We start from the raw sequence: 17,270 nt of genomic DNA on the forward strand, positions 1-17,270 counted from the left end.
AGATATCTCTTTGAGATAATGGTTTGTTTCCTTCAGAAGTGGGACTGATGAGTCATATGAGTTATGCGGAACCTCCATACTATGTTCTGTAGCAGCTGTTGGTAGGAATATAGCATTTACATTCCTACCAACAGCACACAAGGCTTCCCTTTCTTCCACATCCTCGCCAGCGTTCCCTCTCTTCGTCTTTTTGGTAATGGTGCAAAAGGTGCATTGGACCTTTGGTGCATGCTTCCGTGCTGTCTCCTGGATCTTCTTTTCCTCAACACTGTGAACCTTCCTTGTTGTGTGTAACTGAATTCGCTCGATTTGGCCGTTGGGCCCTCCACGGATGAGTGCCCGAGAGTGGACTGGGCCGGGCTGCTGTTGGTGGGCACTGGAGTTGTTACCTCCAGCCGGGGTTGTCCTGGTGTTGCTACGGACCCCTCTGAAGCACCTCGGGATGCACTCACGCCCAGTAGACAGGACATATGCCCGGAAGTGGAATTGCTGGGTAAAGGGTATGGCTGCTTTCAACTTTAGTAACCATTTTTAGCTATTTTCCAAAGAGGTGTAATGACGGTTAGTGCTGCCATTGCTTCCTATCTGATACTCCATGGCGACATGAAGGGATACTAGGTCAGAGGTCGCGGCGCAAAATCCTACGAACGCAGAGGAGGGGCCTCGCCTTTTTGTCCTTCTCCCCAAAGCTTAACCGGCGTCAACGGTTTCTTCAGTATTTTTCCATACATATTAGAAGTTATTTAAATGATATATTTATGTTTTTAAAGTGATGATTTATGGATAATATTTCTAAGTCTAAAGAGAGTGTGCAAATATCTACTGTTGTTGAATATATTGCTATTGGTCAACCTCTACTGGTCCAATCATTTGTGAAATATTTATTGAGCACCAGTTATGTGCTAAGCACCCTTCTAGGACCTTTGGGATGCAGCAATGAACAAAATAGTAAAAAAATCATGCCCACGCGGAATACACATTCTCATTGGGAGAGATACAATAAAGAGATGAGTAAACGGCATGTTCAATGGTGTTAAGTGCTAAGGAGGAAAATAAACCAGGGAGGAGGATGAGGGGGTGCTGGGGAATCGTGGATTTTAGAGTAAAGAACCGAGGGGGTGAGGGGGTGAGACACGGGGTCCCTGGGGACCAGCAGTCCCGTGTACTCAGGGCTGCCAGGGAGGTCAGAGGGGCTGCGGCTCAGGGACCAAGGGGGACGGCAGCAGGCGAGGCCAGGCATGGGGAGCCAGGAGGGCAGATTCCCGATGCCACAGGGAGACATCATCCCATTCCAGGCTTCCATGGCACGCAGAGCCAGCGGGGTCTGCTGGTGGCTGCATGAGGGTGTGAGAGAGAGGGGCGCAAGGGTGACTGCCAGGTCAGCCTGCGCTCCCGGAAGGAAGGGGTTGTAACTTTCTGAGCAGGGAAGGCTGGGAGCAGAACACGTTCTGGGGAGCAGCAGGACTCGGGGAGCGTGCGATGCCTACACGTGCCCCAGGCGAGCTGTGGCCCCGGCGGCAGCACATGGGTCTGCAGTTTAGGGGGGCGGCCTCGGCCGCGGATACGTGGCAGTTACTGAATTGGTGGGATTTAAAGTCTTGGGACAGGGCGGGACCCCGACCCCAAGCCCTGCCACTTCTCTCAAGTCCCCAGAGGCACCAGCAGGGATGGGTGAGCAGAGTGGCCAGAAAAATAGGCGCGTGTGTGGCAGCTTGGGAGGCAAAAGATACACGTTCCCAGAAGAGAGGTCAAGGAAGATGGCTTCTGACATGCACTGTTGGAAGACTTAGCAACTTGGAAGGAATTAGTGACCTTGATAACTGAACAGCAGAGACAAACCCAGAGGGAAAAGGGTTCCCAAGGGCGTGGGAGGAGGGAAGAGGAGAGAGGGTGTCTGTACAAACAGCTCTGTTTGAGGAGTTTTTGCTGAGACGGGTAGAGAAGGCCCAGTGGTTTGAGAAAGCAGAAAAAGCTAAAACGGGAAGGTGAGTGACTGTAAGGAGAGAAATGACGGAAACCTATCAACACGTCAGTAAAAATAACTCATGATGTTTTTCCTAACAGACCGGGCCCCCCATTTCGGTCCTCCTTGGATAGAGGGCAACCTCGTAAACAGGTGACAGTCATACACAAGTGATTAATTCTGCGGCACCATGTTCTCGTTACAGAATCCAGGATGCAATAACATCCGGACCCAGCTGAGCTGGTACGGTCTGTGGCGGGTTGGCAACGGGCCGTGCAGACTGACCCCAGTCCTGCTTCTCCCCAGCGCCAATTCCGCAGCTTTGTGCAGTGGCCGCTGCTGCAGAGGCACTTGGGGGGCCTGACGGATCTGGGCTTTCCCTTTTGTGCACCCACGTGCCTCCCTGCAGAACCCACACAGCAGCTCGGCCCTGCACGCTCATTTTACAGGAAACCGCCTGCAACTTCCTCTCCTGCTGGATTTCAGACAGCGAGACCGCGACACGCACTCCCGCACGCCTTTCTGCGGCACAACAGCCACCGGGACTCGGCGTCGGCCTCGCCCTCCGAGTTGGCCCGCTGTGAGTCTGAGCTGTGCTGTGGGGGGCGGGCCAGGCCCCACCCCACCGGCGCCGCCTAACAGTTGCAGAACCTTCTGGAAGCGATGCCCGGCAGCGAGAACCGATCGCTAGAGAAGCCTGGGGCGTGGGGCGCGCGGGGCGGGACTTGCGCAGGAGAACGCCTCTGATTCGCTACCAGCACGCAAGCCCCTCTTCACGGACGCCATGGCTCCGCCTCCTCCCTCCCCCTCCATGGAGCCGCCTGGGCTCATTCATTCCTCGCCGGGTCTGCCAGACACCTGCCCTCTCCTTCAGCCGCCCGCCGCCAACGCCGCCGCTGCCGCCAGCATGTCGGACCCCGCCGTGGATACCCCTTCCGCCATCCAGATCTGCCGGTAAGAGGGATGCACGGTGCGGCGAGCGGCCGATGTGCCGAGGCACCGCCCTGGGCCTGCCCGGAGCAGCCTCTGCGCTCTCCCCGCCCGTGTCCCAGGTCCCTGACCTCCGGCTCGCCACCCGCCGCCGGACTGTGCCTACCCCACCCCGGGACCCCCACCGCTGGGTGCGACTCGGGTGTGAAGAACCGGCGGCCTCCCAGCGCGCCTCCCCGCGGGCCTCTGGCGCATTCCGGGGGCGGCGCTGCGGTCACGCAGGCCGTTTGCGCGATCGGCGCGACGCCTTTGCCGGGCGGGGGTCGGAGTGAAGCCCCCGCGCCCCGCCCCGCCCCGCCCCGGTGCCCGAACACGCTGCAGCCCCAGCTCAGGTCCCACTGAACCCCCTAGTTCATGCTCCTTCTCTGGGCGGAGGTGCAAAGCCAAGCGGATCTCCCGAGAAGTGAGGCGCAGGTAACCAGCTCGCTGGTCGGCGTCCGGAGCTCCGCGAGCCCTTCGATGGGTGCCCTATTGGGCGGGGGCTGCAGCTGTCCAGTCCCACTGCGGGCACAGACTCTGGTTTTGAGGGGAGCCAGAACTAATAGGAAGGACAGAAAATGCCCCTCCTCTCTAAGAGTTGACTACTAAGAAGGAGGAATGGTCCACTGAGCCTGGAAGCGTCTTACACAATGGGGGCAAACGGTTGTTATCAGCGGACCACCCCTGCCTTCCTCCAGGGGACCTGGGTAGAGGGGGAGGCCCGCAGAGGAAGTGCGAGATGGGGAGCTGGCTGTTCGCGCACAGGAGGATGGAGGGCAGCCTCAAGGTTACTCTCCGTTCCCTTGGGCGGAATCGAAAGCAGGCACGCGGGTATTTGGTAGTGGGCTAAGTAAGGGGATGGGCTCGGGACGGTAGCGCGTAGGCAGTGGGGCCAGGAGCCCCTCCTGCATCAGGCGCCACCGAGAGTGAGAGCGGCTTCAGGTTCCTGTTTTGCCGAGTGGGGTGGGGGGTTGGACTTTGCGTGTTATACTGCCCTTTGGGTCCAAGCCAGATTAGTTTCCTGGGGATGTCTGCAGCCCTCTGAAGAGTAAGTGCTGGAGCAGTGGGGCGACCCGTCCGCACCCCGTCTCCTGGGCTAGTCCAGGTCTTTGCTGACCTTGAGGTCAGTTTTGGCTTTTCCAGGGAGGGGGAATCTGTGGGGGAAGCCTTGCTCCACTTGCTTTGTTATGGGCTGTGGGGCTGTCTTGGCCCCACCCACTCCAACCAAGTTCCTGCGCAAAAAGAATAGCACGTAACTGATATTTGGAGACAGATAGGCCTGGAATCAGGTCCTAGGATCAGGCTCTGTCTCCTGCTGGCTGGGTGACCTTCAGTTCACCCTCCCCAAAGGGCTTGTGCGTATTTCTCACCTGACTGGGTTTGCCCACCTTCCTGCGGAAGGAGGCAGGGATCTGCCCTGCCCTGCTGCGTGTGGAAGAGGAAACGGCTGGGGAGACCCAGTGACTCGGTAAGCCACCTGGCCATGAGAGCCGGAGGGGCAGGCCCCCCAAGTCTTCTGTCCCCAGCCTCCTGTTCTTTTCCCTGCGTTCCCCCCGCCCCCAAGAGAGGATACTGATTTCAGCCTACTCGTGGAAGGCTGGGCTTTTATTTACTTCATTAGGATGATGGATAGCAGGTCTGTATGTACAGTCTTTTTTAAAACCAGCTTCTCACCTGAAGTTTACATAAAGTTATTAACCAGTGTCACCCCACTAAATTTCATTTAAAAATAATAAATATCAAACATAAAAGGAAAAAAAAACACTTGAAATTCATACGATGTTACTAACCGACGTTACTTCGGTAAGTTTAAAAAATCGTTATAAAATCCCGTCCCCCTTGTCGCAGGCGGTAGGTCTGTGGGAAGCGTTCGACCCTTGCGTGTGCACAGCAGCCTGCCTGCCCATGTGCTTTCCAGCTGCCACCGTTCACGGCTATGTGTTGTCCTGCGTGGCCGCCGGCTGTGGGGTGCTTGGGCAGGATACCTGGCTGGGGTGAGCCTCAGGTGTCCGGCACGGCTGCCAGAGTGGGGAGGGCTGTGATGAGGGCTGTGGTCACAGGGACTTGGCCCAGAGTAACCCCAGGATGTGGGGAGAGTGGGGTCATCAGGGTGGGGAGCCCTTTAAGGACACCAGAGCCGACACCCTGGGTTGAAAGAGGAGCCTCCTGGCCCAGCACAGCCAAGCCCATGAATTTATCAAGTTTCACTGGACACCTCCAGGGAGCAAAGTGCAGCATCCGAGGAGGGGACAGGGACCTGGAACGTTTGGCTCCTGCCTTAGGCCGTTACACAGTTCAGCAGGGGAGGGCGCCCAACCCCCCAGCCAGCATCCTAGGAGGTTAAGAGTGGTCACATGCTTAGGGTTTGGAGGAGGTGCAAAGGGGAAGGGGCTCTGAGGGCTGGCCAGGGCAGGGGTGAGAGCCCGCCCGGCAGGTCCCCAGCCTGTGTGTGGGTTCCCCCTCAGCCCCTCGGCTGCCTGACCCTTCTGTGCCCCCGTTTTCTCGTGGGGCGTCTTGAAGGTTGAAGAAAAGAAAGTGCATTGGTGCCTGGCAGGGTGACTGGTACTTTGTAAGTAAAAGGAAGCTCTTTTTGTCTCATAAGTAGGACACAGGCTCAGGAGGCCGATGGCCTGGGTTCGAATCCCAGCTCTGCCTCTTGGAGGTGCCTAGCTTCAGGCACGTCCTTGAGGGAGGCTCTGTCCCTGAGGGAGGCTCTGTCCCTCAGCGTCTTCGCAGCTGCCGGGATGAAGAAAGCACTTGTACCAGACACGATTTGTCTGTCAGGAAAAAGAGGTGGTGAGCCCCTCTGGTGGAGAACGCCCCGAGCCCTCCCTGAAGTGGCTTCTATTGAGAATGATAGCACAGGGGTGTACAGCAGGCAGGCAGGGCTTATCAGCCCGCATCAAAAGGCCACGGCTGTTTAGATGAGGGTCTGTCGGACGTGCCGGCGCCGGATGGGGCTCAGGGACTTTCTCCCCGCTGCGGAGTCAGACACCTGGTCTTTCCTTATCAGGGCAGTGCGGGACTGAGCAAGCCTCAGTGGTTCTGTCGCATTCTTCAGGCCAGATCTCCCCGGGGGCCCTCGGCGTCAGCATCGGGTTATGCCTGCCCCCGGCCTTCCTAGTTTTCTAGTCGAGGCTCACAGGCCCTTTTCAAGGCCTGGCCCGTGTGGGGCTGCCGTTCCTGATACCACGCAGGTGGTCCCCAACACGTCCCTCAACCTTGCTTGGCCTCAGTTTTCTCATCTGTGAATGGGAGGCGATAAGAGTGCCCTTCTCGCAGTTGCGGTGGGGGTTAACGCCGGGGCATGGTGCCCAGCAACTCTAAACGTGAGCTCACAAAGGGAACCCTTTGTCTCTGAGAGCCCGAACTTCGGAGGGCCAGGCCGCCGCATGGCGCTCTTCCCTCCTTCTGGTCCAGCCCTACAGATGCAGGTTTTGGGACAGCCTTTAACGTCTCAGAAGAGCACTTTTCCTTTGGTTTATTTGAAGTCCTATTAATTAACATTTCGTTAGTGAATTACATTTTTCCTAGTTGAACTCAGAATGTCAGACCCAGAAGGACCCGTAGAGGCCCCAGTCCAGCTCTGTCCTTCTGCAGTGGGGACAGTGGGGCTCTCAGAGGTTGAAGACTTGGCTGAGGAGACTTTGATCGAAGGCGGCGGGAGGATTGTTCCCACCAGGGGACTTGGTGTCCAGCCTTCCCGCTGTCACGCAAGCATACGCTCACACCCTGTCATGCGGCTGAGGCGCAGCCTGTGTGCGGACCGCACTAGGAGCCCCCTGAGTGTGTGTCAGGATGAAGGCGAGGGGGTGGCAGGTCGCGGGCGGCCGGCGGGCGCGCGGAGCAGCGCACTCCTCGTCCGTGCTGCCCTCGGGCAGCTGTGAGCCGCACGGAGCCTGCGAGGGCTTGAAATGGGGCCGCACTTGGAGAAGCTGAATTCTTTACCGCATTTGTTTGAATTTATCTAAGTGTAAACGTAGCTAGCTAGCCTCCTGTGCCCGGGGGCTCCCTTATGGGGCCGTGCGGCATGGAGAAGAACTTAAAAACCAGAATTTCTGGTAGGTCTCTGGGGCAAAGGTTCCCTAAGAGCCTTTGGGGACCGTGGTCAGCTCTCAGACAGCTGAGCTGGCGGAGGCAGGCCTGGCCGTGGCCCGTGGCGGGCAACCCGGGACCTTTTATTTGTAGGCAGGTGCGCAAAGTCTGCAAGTTCTCTTTGGCTTGCGGTGCTTTTAGATGCAGACCTGCTAGGACGTGGCTTGGGGTGAGGGACAGATGCACCACGAGTGGCTGGCAAAGCACCTCGTGTCCAGCAGGTGGGCCGGTGAACCTCAGCGTGACGGGGTGAATTTTAGTACGTTCCCGGGTGGGAATTTTTTCCCCTGGGGGCTCTGTCTTTGGGTTTACAGTGGAATTAATGACAACACAGAACCTGATTTACAGAAACACACTGAGAGCTAGTATTCTGGAACATTCCATAAAACGGTGCGCAGTGCCGGCTCCCTTCCTGCAGAGATATGGGGGCCCTGGGGGAGGCCCCGTCTTAGTAGCCCAGCGGGCCTGTGGTTGGGAGGCTGTGTTTATCCACCGTTTATCCACACCAGTCAGGACGGGCAGTTTTACAGTGTCTTTTATGAATTTGAAATTAAGGAGGGAATGGAAAGACGATTACATGGAGGTGGTAGACTGCAAGGCAGGGATTAGATTACAAGATAATTAACGAGGTTATGTGCTCTCTTGAGGGTTAATACCCCCTCCCAGGGGCATTACTTCTGACATTTCAAAGGTGTGTCAGCCTAGGCCTCGCTCAGTTGGTTAGTGTCCTACCAACATGCCAGGGTCTCAAGTCAATCCCTGGTCAGGGCACAAACAGTCATTAACCAATGATTGTATCTTAAGTACAACAACACACTGATGTTCTTTTCTCTCGTTCTTCCTCTCTCTCTAAAAACAATAAGTTAAAAAATTCATGGCCTGGCTGGTGCGGCTCAGCAGACTGAGCGCTGGCCTGCATGCTGAAAGGTCCAGTTCGATTCCCAGTCTGGGCACACACCTGGGCTGCGGGCCAGGTCCCCGCCTGGGGGCGTGCGCGGGGCAACAGATCGATGTGTCTCTCCCTCCCTTCCCCTCTCTCTAAAAGGAAATGAATAAGATCTTTAAAAATTTTCCAAAAATCAAATCTAGGTTTTGTTAACCTAGATGCTCGGGAACGTGGGACGGGGCGAGCCTAGAACCGTTTGCTCACGAAGCCTCAGGCCTGAGGCTGACTCCCCACCGTGACCGGCCCAGGCAGACGTCTTTATGGTCCGACCGCCCTGAGAGGCTCCCTTCCAGAGAGCCCTGTTTCTCTCGTCCACGTCCCTGCTTAGCCTTCTGAGGAGATGCCAGGCCGTTTTCTGAGGTGGCTGCGCCCCCGCCCCGCGTCGCCCCAGCGGCCCCAGGGCCTTCCGTCGTCTGCATGTTCTCACCAGCGCTTGTTGTGGTCTTCTTTTTGATTCCCCCACCGTGCTGGGTGGGGAGAGGCGCCTCCTTGCGGTTTGGGTTTGTGTTTCCCTCGTGACCAATGATGCTGAGCATCTGTTCCTGAGCTCAGGGGCCATCTGTGCACCTTTGGGAAGATGTCTCTTCAGACCTTTCGCTCGTTTTCCACATGGCGTATTTGTCCTTTCATCTTTGAGTTGGACGTTCCTTCCGTACAGTCTGCCACATGCGAGTTTCTTCTCCGGTGTATGAGTTGTAAAGGTTGTCTCCCATTCAGTGGGTTATCTTTTCACCCTTTACAAAATTGAGGCGTGCTTGACGTGTAACACCGTATCAGTGTCAGGTGTACAATGTAATGATTCACCGTCTGTGTGCCGCACAATGAGCACCGCTTCACGTCTTCATCGCACGTCGTTCCACGTTTTCCCTTTGGTGAGGACGGCTGTCTTCCTTCCAGCTTCCAGGTATGCACTGTTGTGTTACCGACTGTCGTCACCACGCTGTCGTTTACGTCCTCACGGTTTACTTATTTTAGACCCGGAAGCTTGCAAGCCTTGGCGCCTTCCTCCCTCTTCCCTCACCCCCGCCCCCCACCTCTGGCAACCTCCAGTCTCTTCTCGATGAGCTTGTTAGTTTTGTTTTTATTTGTTTAAGATGTCACGTGTGAGATCATAGATTGTCTTTTGTGACTGAACATGATGCCCTCAAGTTGCATCCGTGTGGTAGCAAATGGCAAGATGTCCTTCTTTTTAGGGCTGCACCATATTCCATTGCATGTGCACATACATGCCACGTCTTCTCTGCCCACGAACCGGTGGCCGGACACCTAGGGCGTCCTGTGTCTTTGCTGCTGAGGATAACACTGCAGTGAACGTGGGGGCCATATGCCCTTTTGAGTTAGTGCTTTTCCTTCAGACAGGTGCTCAGAAGTGGGGTTGCTGCGTCCTATTGTCACCAGAAAGGGACTGGGCCTGGAGCCGTCGGCCTCGGGCCGGCCAGTAGTGTGTGGGCTCCTGGCTTCTCGCAGGGAAGACTTCACAACAGGAGTCCAGGTACGAGCACTGGGGACAGAAGAACCAGGAGGAGAGAGCCAGGCGGGGCTCTGCTTTGGCTCCGGAAACGTTCTAGGAAGAGTGAGCCACAGTGGGCGGGGCTGCTGTCACTCACTGGGGCGTCCGAGAGGGGGGCCTGGGGGCGGGATCAGGGGGGGAGCCCGGGATGAGCCTGGCTCCCGCAGCTGCAAGTCTGCCTGCTCCCCTGGTTGCAAGTCTGTGGGGACCCTAAGAGTTTCCCAGAGAGAAGTGGACAGGCGCGCCTGAGCGGAGAAAGGTGCGCGCTCCAGAGCGAGCGGGCTGGGGCTTTGTCTCGCAGGTTTTTATCTGTTTCCTAAAGGTGGGAATTTTAGGGGAGGTCTCAGGGAAGGATCTCAATAGCATATTCATCAGCTTTATGCTGATTTCAAATGAGAGTTACCATACTTTGCCGTGTGTCATGCACACTCTTTTGCCCAAATTTTTTAGAGAAAAATAAGGATGCGCAGTCTATGTGGGTAGCACTGACTCTGTATTTATATAAATGTCTTAAATTCTTGTATTTGTGCTTATGCATTAAACGTGTAACTCCAGAAAGCAATAATGATACCTGTATGCAAAGTAATACCCTGGAATATGGTAATTGGTTTTGTTTCTATATGTAAATAAATAACTGAATTAAAAAATGAAAGATTTGATCCAAAAACATGGGTGTGTATTATATGTGAGAGTGCATTATACCTCGGATGTGGCTGGCACACTTGGCGCCAACTGGCTCCCGCTTCGCTCTGCACCTCAGTGCGTGCCCCGCCCCAGGATGGGTGGGAGGCGGCTCCAGCCAGCAGGTGCCCTGGAGGCGACCTGCCCCTCACTTGGGTTCCGGAAGGGTGGGCTAAAAGCCTAGGGTGTGACGTGCTTCCCAAACGTGGCAGGGGGCTGCGTGCTCCTCTGAGCTGCAGGTGCCCAGCTCCTGCTGCGGTGGCCCCCTCGAACTTGGAACATCCGCTGTGTGCGTGTGCTTTGCTGTCACCCTAGGAAAAGGGGCTGGAGAATGGATGGGGGTGGTTTCTGGTTCCTCCACCTCTGTCCTGGGCTGTCCTGGCACAGGCCAGCCACTGGCCAGGGACATGCTGGGGACACACCTGCTGAACAGCCCCCAGGCTTCGCGTGGCAGCCTCCTCCTGAGGCAGCCCAGTGTCCTGTTACCTTCTGGGCCCCGAGCAGGTAGACGCCATAGCCTTGTAACTGAGCGGGGTGTGCGAGGGCATGTGACCTGTCTTCAGTCAACGACACACTTTTTTCTGTGTGCGTTTCTTTGCTGTTCTGGTGCTGTGTTCACTCAGGTGTGGGCATTTTGAAGATTTTTTAATTTAGTTTTAGAAAGAGGGGAAGGGAGAGAGAAAGAAAGCGAGAGAAACATTGATGTGAGAGAGAAACAGTTGGTTGCCTCTCGCGTGCCCACAGCCGGGGACCTGGCCCGCAACCCAGGCCTGTGCCCTGGCTGGGAATTGAGCCAGCGACCTTCTGGCTCGCAGGCCGGCGCTCAGTCCACTGAGCCACACGGCTGGGGCTGGCGTGGGCATTTTGGAATTCAGAGCTGTGACAGCTTAATGGCTCTCTGGTGCCCTCGGTGCCTTGTTTCTCAGGAAACTAGAGCTGTTTGATTGACATCCTGGGCTTCCTTTCTTGGCAGGCTGGCCCCCCTTTCCTTGGGCCTCGTGCAGCCAGGCCTTCAGGGGCGGTGACAGGAGCCAGCCTGCGGTCGCCGGCTTGGCCCTGGTCTCTGAGGCGCATCCGGCTGTTCTTCTTTCAGCCACTCCCAATGATGATTGTTTTTTCTTGAGAGGGTGGGACTTTGGTTAATAATTTTTTTCACTTCTTTTTGCTTTAATTGCTTCCATGAACCTACCAAGATTTTTACATTTGTTTTGTTATGATGATGGGAATATAGAGTACGAAAAAGTAACTAAGGGGAGGTGTAGTTTTGTAGGAAGTTACCAGACCGCCTTCCAAAGTGGCCGCACCGCCGTGGCGCCCTGGCAGTGCGTGATGCTCCTGCTGCTCCGCGTCCCCGCCCCGCCCCGCGTCCCGGGCCACGCCGCCCCGCCCGGGCCCTGGGACCCGGCCTCTCTGAAGGGCCTGCTGTGGTTGGAACCCACAGTTCTCTGGCGACCATGTGACGCTGAGCATCTCATGTGCTTATTTGCCATCGGAGTGTCTTCTTTTTTGTTCTTTTAAAAAAAGATTTAAACTTCCTTTATTATCAAGACAGAATATACAGACTAATTTTCAAGGGGAATTTTTTTTTGTTCCAAAATATATTCATATTAACAAAATTTTAATTTTTTCTTTTATTTTTTAATTTTTATCAATTTGAGAGAGAGAGAGGGAAAGAGAGAAACATCGGTCTGTCACACTCACGCATTCATGGGTGATTCTCGTGTGTGCCCTGGCCGGGGATCAAGCCTGGAACCTTGGCGCGTCAGGACGACACTCTGCCCTACTGAGCTCCTCAGCCAGGGCGGCGAACTTTGATTTTTACAGATAAGTTAGCAGATGTGCCATTTCTGAAAACATTTTTAGTGTATTTTTTCCATCACAATTTACCTCCCCATGCCCTCTTCCACCTCCCCTCCTCCCCCCAGATAAGCCATTTTATATCTTTTTATTTACCAAGTATGGGCTTCTAGTGTCATTGAAGCCATTACGAGCTTCTTTACTGAGCCCTGGGCCCGGTGGCTTGTCAGAGCTCGTGATACCGCAGTGCCTTGTGGTGCCGGGCCGGCCTAGCAGCCGGGCTGTGGCAGGGAGCGTATGTTTATGCCCGCAGATAGAATGGTGACACTGTCTGATAAGCTTTTAAGAGATATTTGTCCTATCGCATGATTTTAAAAGATGGGAAGACAATGGTATTAAGAGAATAATATTTTAAAAGAACCGTACTTTCATTTCTTGTATTTTAACATTATACCTTTTAATTTTTCATCACAAAAGTAAGAAATTTTAAACTACTAGAAATAAGATATACTAATTATAAATACAGTGCCTCATTAAAGTGAGTTTGAGCCCTGACTGGTGTGGCTCAGTGGGTTGGAGTGTTGTCCTGTAACCGAAAGGTCGCTAGTTTGATTCTCAGCCAGGGCACATGCCTAGGTTGTGGGTTCGATCCCCAGTCCAGGCAGGTGCGGGAGGCAACCAACTGATGCTTGTCTCTCACATCAATGTTTTCTCTCTCTACCTTCCCCTCTCTTCAAAAAGGGGGGTGGGCGGGCAATGAAAAGTGTCCTTGGGTGAGGTTTAAAACAGAAAAAAAGGTGAGTTTGAGTCTAAGTGGGAAGAAATCCCACATTTATCTGCTTTTTAATATTTAAATCCTTGAAAAAGCTTATGCTTTATAGCAGAATGACCCCTTAAAAATACTAACAGTAATAACAAACTCAAAATGTATACAGAGAGCAGCTATGTAATTTGTACGTTGAACAAGTTAAATATATACATTTCTCAGTTTACGCTCCCGGTGAACTACCTCCAATACCAACATTAAAGGCCCCTTTAATCTTATCATATAACATGAACACTAAAGCAAGCCCTGTACCACGGACAGTGGAGAAGGCACCACAAAAATACGCATGGGTCCCCCGGTGGCGGCACCTCTTCACAAAGCGGCCGGAGCCTCTTCCTGCGGGTCAGCCTCAGCCCCCTGCGCTGACAGCCGACTGCGTCCCTGGCGCGAGAGAGTATTTATTCCAGAGCAAGGAAACAGGAGGCGAGACAGGGAGTTTCCCTCGCCTTGGGTTACAAGCCCTTAACTGTGTCTTAAGCTCCAAAACAAGAGGCTTGGAACGCAACGGTGCCCCGTACCGGAACGTCGGATCCTTGGCGTGTACCCGCAGTCCCATCTGATTTTGCTATTTTCATAACACAGCCCCCGTACCCCTTGAATGGCTCTTCAGGGCCTTTCCCAGCGGCGGCAGCTTACCAGGTTTGGGCGACTCCAGCGGATATACGACACCTAAGGGTGATGCCCCAGTCATGCCACCAGAAGCCAGGTTTGCCAAAAATCACTCCGGAACGGTCTCGAGGTGGCTTCTTCTGTAAATTCTTGGTTGTGAGACCCCCCTGTTCAGCCAGTCTTCAGGTGGGTGTTCAGGGTGATGGTTCTGTGTTCTAGTCGTAGTCGCCGTTTGGTCGCGGGAGGAGGTGAGCATAACTTTGACCCAGTCCACCGCCGCCTTGGTCCCTTCCCCAAGTGTCTTCTCCGAGCGGTGTCTGTTCAGACCTTTGGCCCATTTTCTTTCTTTTTCCGACATTCCCTGTGGGCCTCCAGCATGCCGTGAGGGGTGCCCTCGGGCACCTCCGCCAAGACGCTAAGGCTGCCTGAGGTCCGAGCTGGGCGGGGGAAGTGCCCCTGACCTTCGGAGCCAGACGAGTTCAGACTCTCATTTGCCCAGCAAAAGGTGACATTCAGACTCTAAGAAAGCAATTCCACCGGAAAAGGCAAAGTTAAAAACAAGGTACCCATTTTTTTCCTCCTCTCCTTAGTTACCGCTACTCTAGTTTCTCTTAACCCATAACCTTTAGCTTTACCCTGAGGGTTTTTTAAAAATTATATTTGATTGATTATGCTGTTACAGTTGTCCTGATTTTCCCCCTTTGCCCCCCTCCCCCCAGCACCCCCACTCCCTCAGGCGATCCCCCGCCCATTGTTCACGTCCATGGGTCATGCTATAAGTTCTTTGGCTGCTCCATTTCCTATGCGGCACTTTACATCCCCATTGCTATTCTGTAACTACCTGTTTGCACCTCTTAATGCCCTCACCTCCTCACCGCTCCCCCACTTCCCCCTCCAAGCTGGCAACCCTCAAAACTCTCTGTACCCATGGTTCTGTCTCTGTTCGTCTTGTTGCTTAGTTTGTTTTTTAGATTCAGTTGTTGATAGATATGTATTTTTTGCATTTTCTTGTTCATAGTTTTGATCTTCTAATTTTTCTTAAATAAGTCCCTTTAACATTTCATATAATAATGGTTTGATGATAAACTCCTTTAGTTTTTTCTTGTCTGGGAAGCTCTTTATTTGCCCTTCGAATCCAAGTGATAGTTTGCTGGACAGAGCGATCTTGGCTTAGGTCCCTGCTTTTCATGACTGAATTCTTTCCAATCCCCTCTACCCTGCAAAGTTTCCTTTGAGAAATCAGCTGACAGTCTTATGGGAACGCCCCTGTAAGTAACTAACTTTTCTCTTGCTGCTTTTAAGATTCTCTCTTTATCTTTAGTCTTTGGCATTTTAATGATGATGTGCCTTGGAGTGGGCCTCTCTGCATCTATCATGTTTGGGACTTTGTGCTTCCTGGACTTGCATGTCTATTTTCTTCACCAATTTAGGGAAATTTTCTTTCATTGTTTTTTTAAGTAGACTTCCAATTTCTTGCTCTTTCTCTCCTCCTTCTGGCACCCCTATGATGTGAATTTTTGACCTCTGGAAGTTGTCCCAGAGGCTGCTTATACTATCCTCATTTTTTAAAATTATTTTTTCTTTTTGTTGTTGTGTGTGTGTGTGTGTTTGTGTTTTGCTTCCTTATTTTCCATATCATTGATTTGAATCTCAGCTTCATCCGATATACTTTTGTTTCCTTGTAAATTGTTCTTTATTTCAGTTAGTGTAGACATCATTTCTGATTGGATCTGGATTTGGGCCCTGTTTCTTTGCCTCCTCATTTTGGCAGCCTCCCTGTGTTTATTTCTATGTATTAGGTAGAGCTTCTTTGATTCCATGTCTTGGTCGTGTGACTAACGTAGTAGGTGTCCTGAAAGGTCCAGTGGCACAGCTGCCCCTTTTACGCAAGCTGGGTGCTCAAGGTGCGCCCTTTGTGTGGGCTGAGTAGACCTCTTCTTGTAGTTGAGCCTTGATTGCTGTTCGCAAGTCAATGGGAGGGATTTACCCAGGCCAGTCAGCTGCAAATATTGGCCGTGACCACTGACCATTAACCTCCATCCTCCGTGGAGGATCAGCTGTGCGGGGGCGGGGTGGTGGCGTGACCACTGACCATTAACCTCCATCCTCCGTGGAGGATCAGCTGTGCGGGGGCGGGGTGGTGGCGTGACCACTGACCATTAACCTCCATCCTCCGTGGAGGATCAGCTGTGCGGGGGCGGGGTGGTGGCGCTCTGACACAGTCTGTAGCTGTCCACCGGGTGCGCTGGCCCTGGCGTTGCCTGGGTGATGCAGGCCAAGGTCAGCCCCCACCTGTGTTTTGCCTGGGGCTGCCCTGCCTGAGCTATAAAGCAGTGTGAGATGGCTGCTCCTTGTGCTGGGCTTGGAATTTGCCAGGCGATGCCCAGCTGTGAATCTAGGCTGCCTGCTGCTAGTGCTGGGCCTGGGGCTCCCTGAGGCCAGCTGTTGCTTGTTTGAGAGGATTTAGAAAGTTGTGAAGCATGAGCCAAAAACAGCCATTCATGTGGGAAAACCAGCTCGGGTGGGGCTGTAAGTTGGATGGGCTGGAGTCTCTGGTGGGCTGGAGTCTCTGGGGATCTCCAAGGCACGTCAAAAATTAGCCTGATTGATAGAGTCTCAGATATGGCCCCATCTTGCTGGCTCCTTTGGGGGGGAGTTTAGAAAAGGGACAATGGCCTCTGCTTGCCTTGATGCCAGTCACTTCTGTTTCTCACCACTGGTGCCTTTCAAGCTGCTACCCCGCCGCTGGAGCTCAGACAGAGTCTGAATAGGTGAGTCTGTGTGTGGGCTCTTTAAAGGGAACTACCTGGGGCTCCAGAAGTTTCTTCCACTGACTCAATCCCTGCTGGTTTTTGCAGCCAGAAGTTGTGGGTACTCATCATCCTGGCACTGGAACCCTGGACTGGGGGGCCTTGGGTGGGGCTGGGACTCCTTGTTCCCGAGATATCCCTCCCGAATTTTTATCCACCACATGTGGGTGAGGGACAAGCCTTATCAGGATCTGTGTCCCTCTTACCAGTCTGGATGGATGTGGTTTCTTTAATTCCATAGTTGTTAGATTTCCATTCAACTTGATTTCTGATGGTTCTGAGTGATGGTTCTGTCTTTAGTTGTAATTTTGATGTGGTTGTGCAAAGAGGTGGACCATGTCTGCCTACACCGCCATCTTGACTGGAAGTCTTTGAGGGTTTAAAAAAACGAAAACCTCAGACAAAGCTGGCCATTTACGTTAAAACAGGGAGGGCTGGATTTCCAAGGAACACTCACCCTCCTCTACCTGATACAGAGGGAGGTGCTGGTGGGGGGCCGTGGGCCCCTGCTGGTACCTCACTCAGTAACGGGTCTGGGTCTCCTGGGTGGCCTCAGGTGGGCCTCCTTGGAACCCCACCGCACAATGGCCACGGTAAGACAATCCAGGTGATGGCACCGTTGTGTTAGTGGCAGAGGAGCACCAGAATGTCAGGCCTTGGCTCAGCAACCTCGGTACTTGAGTTTGGCAAAGAAAGAATTCAGGGTCAATGCTGAAATACAAGCAAAAGTTTATTTAGAGTGTCACAGAGATAGAAGTGAGCCATGGAAGAAGTGAGCCAGCTGGGCTGCGTGGGCTCAGGAAGCGAGTCACAGAGGCAAAGGGCCCTTGGAGCTTGGGAAGCAGAACAGCAGAGAGAGCGCCCCTGGGGGCGGGAGAGCGCCCCTGAAGATCCTATAGCTGCTTATATTTAAGGTGAGTAATTTGGTCATTTTGACCTACGTATACACCTGTGCAGCCATCACCATCGTCAAAGCAACAAGTACCCCCCGCCTGTAAGAGTTCCTTCCTGTCCCCTAGTCACCCCTCCCTCCTGTCTCCTCAGTCCAGGCAGCGTGGAGCCGC

At 53.7% G+C, this 17,270-nt stretch overlaps 1 protein-coding gene across 2 annotated transcripts in view; it reads left to right on the forward strand.

The window, feature by feature from the left end:
* The first annotated feature begins 2,744 nt into the window (after positions 1-2,744).
* ACOT7 (acyl-CoA thioesterase 7) overlaps positions 2,745-17,270 on the forward strand; it is a 68,498-nt gene continuing 53,972 nt past the window's right edge. For both annotated transcript variants that reach the window (XM_054583305.1, XM_054583310.1), the window contains exon 1: positions 2,745-2,917. In XM_054583305.1, coding sequence (XP_054439280.1) covers positions 2,748-2,917 — 170 coding nt within the window. In that variant the 5' untranslated portion in view covers positions 2,745-2,747. The remainder of the gene's footprint in view (positions 2,918-17,270) is intronic.

This window comes from Pteronotus mesoamericanus, unplaced genomic scaffold (genome assembly GCF_021234165.1).
Source record: "Pteronotus mesoamericanus isolate MK-2021 breed Mesoamerican mustached bat unplaced genomic scaffold, CSHL_Meso_final contig_1193, whole genome shotgun sequence".
Lineage (NCBI taxonomy): Eukaryota > Metazoa > Chordata > Mammalia > Chiroptera > Mormoopidae > Pteronotus > Pteronotus mesoamericanus.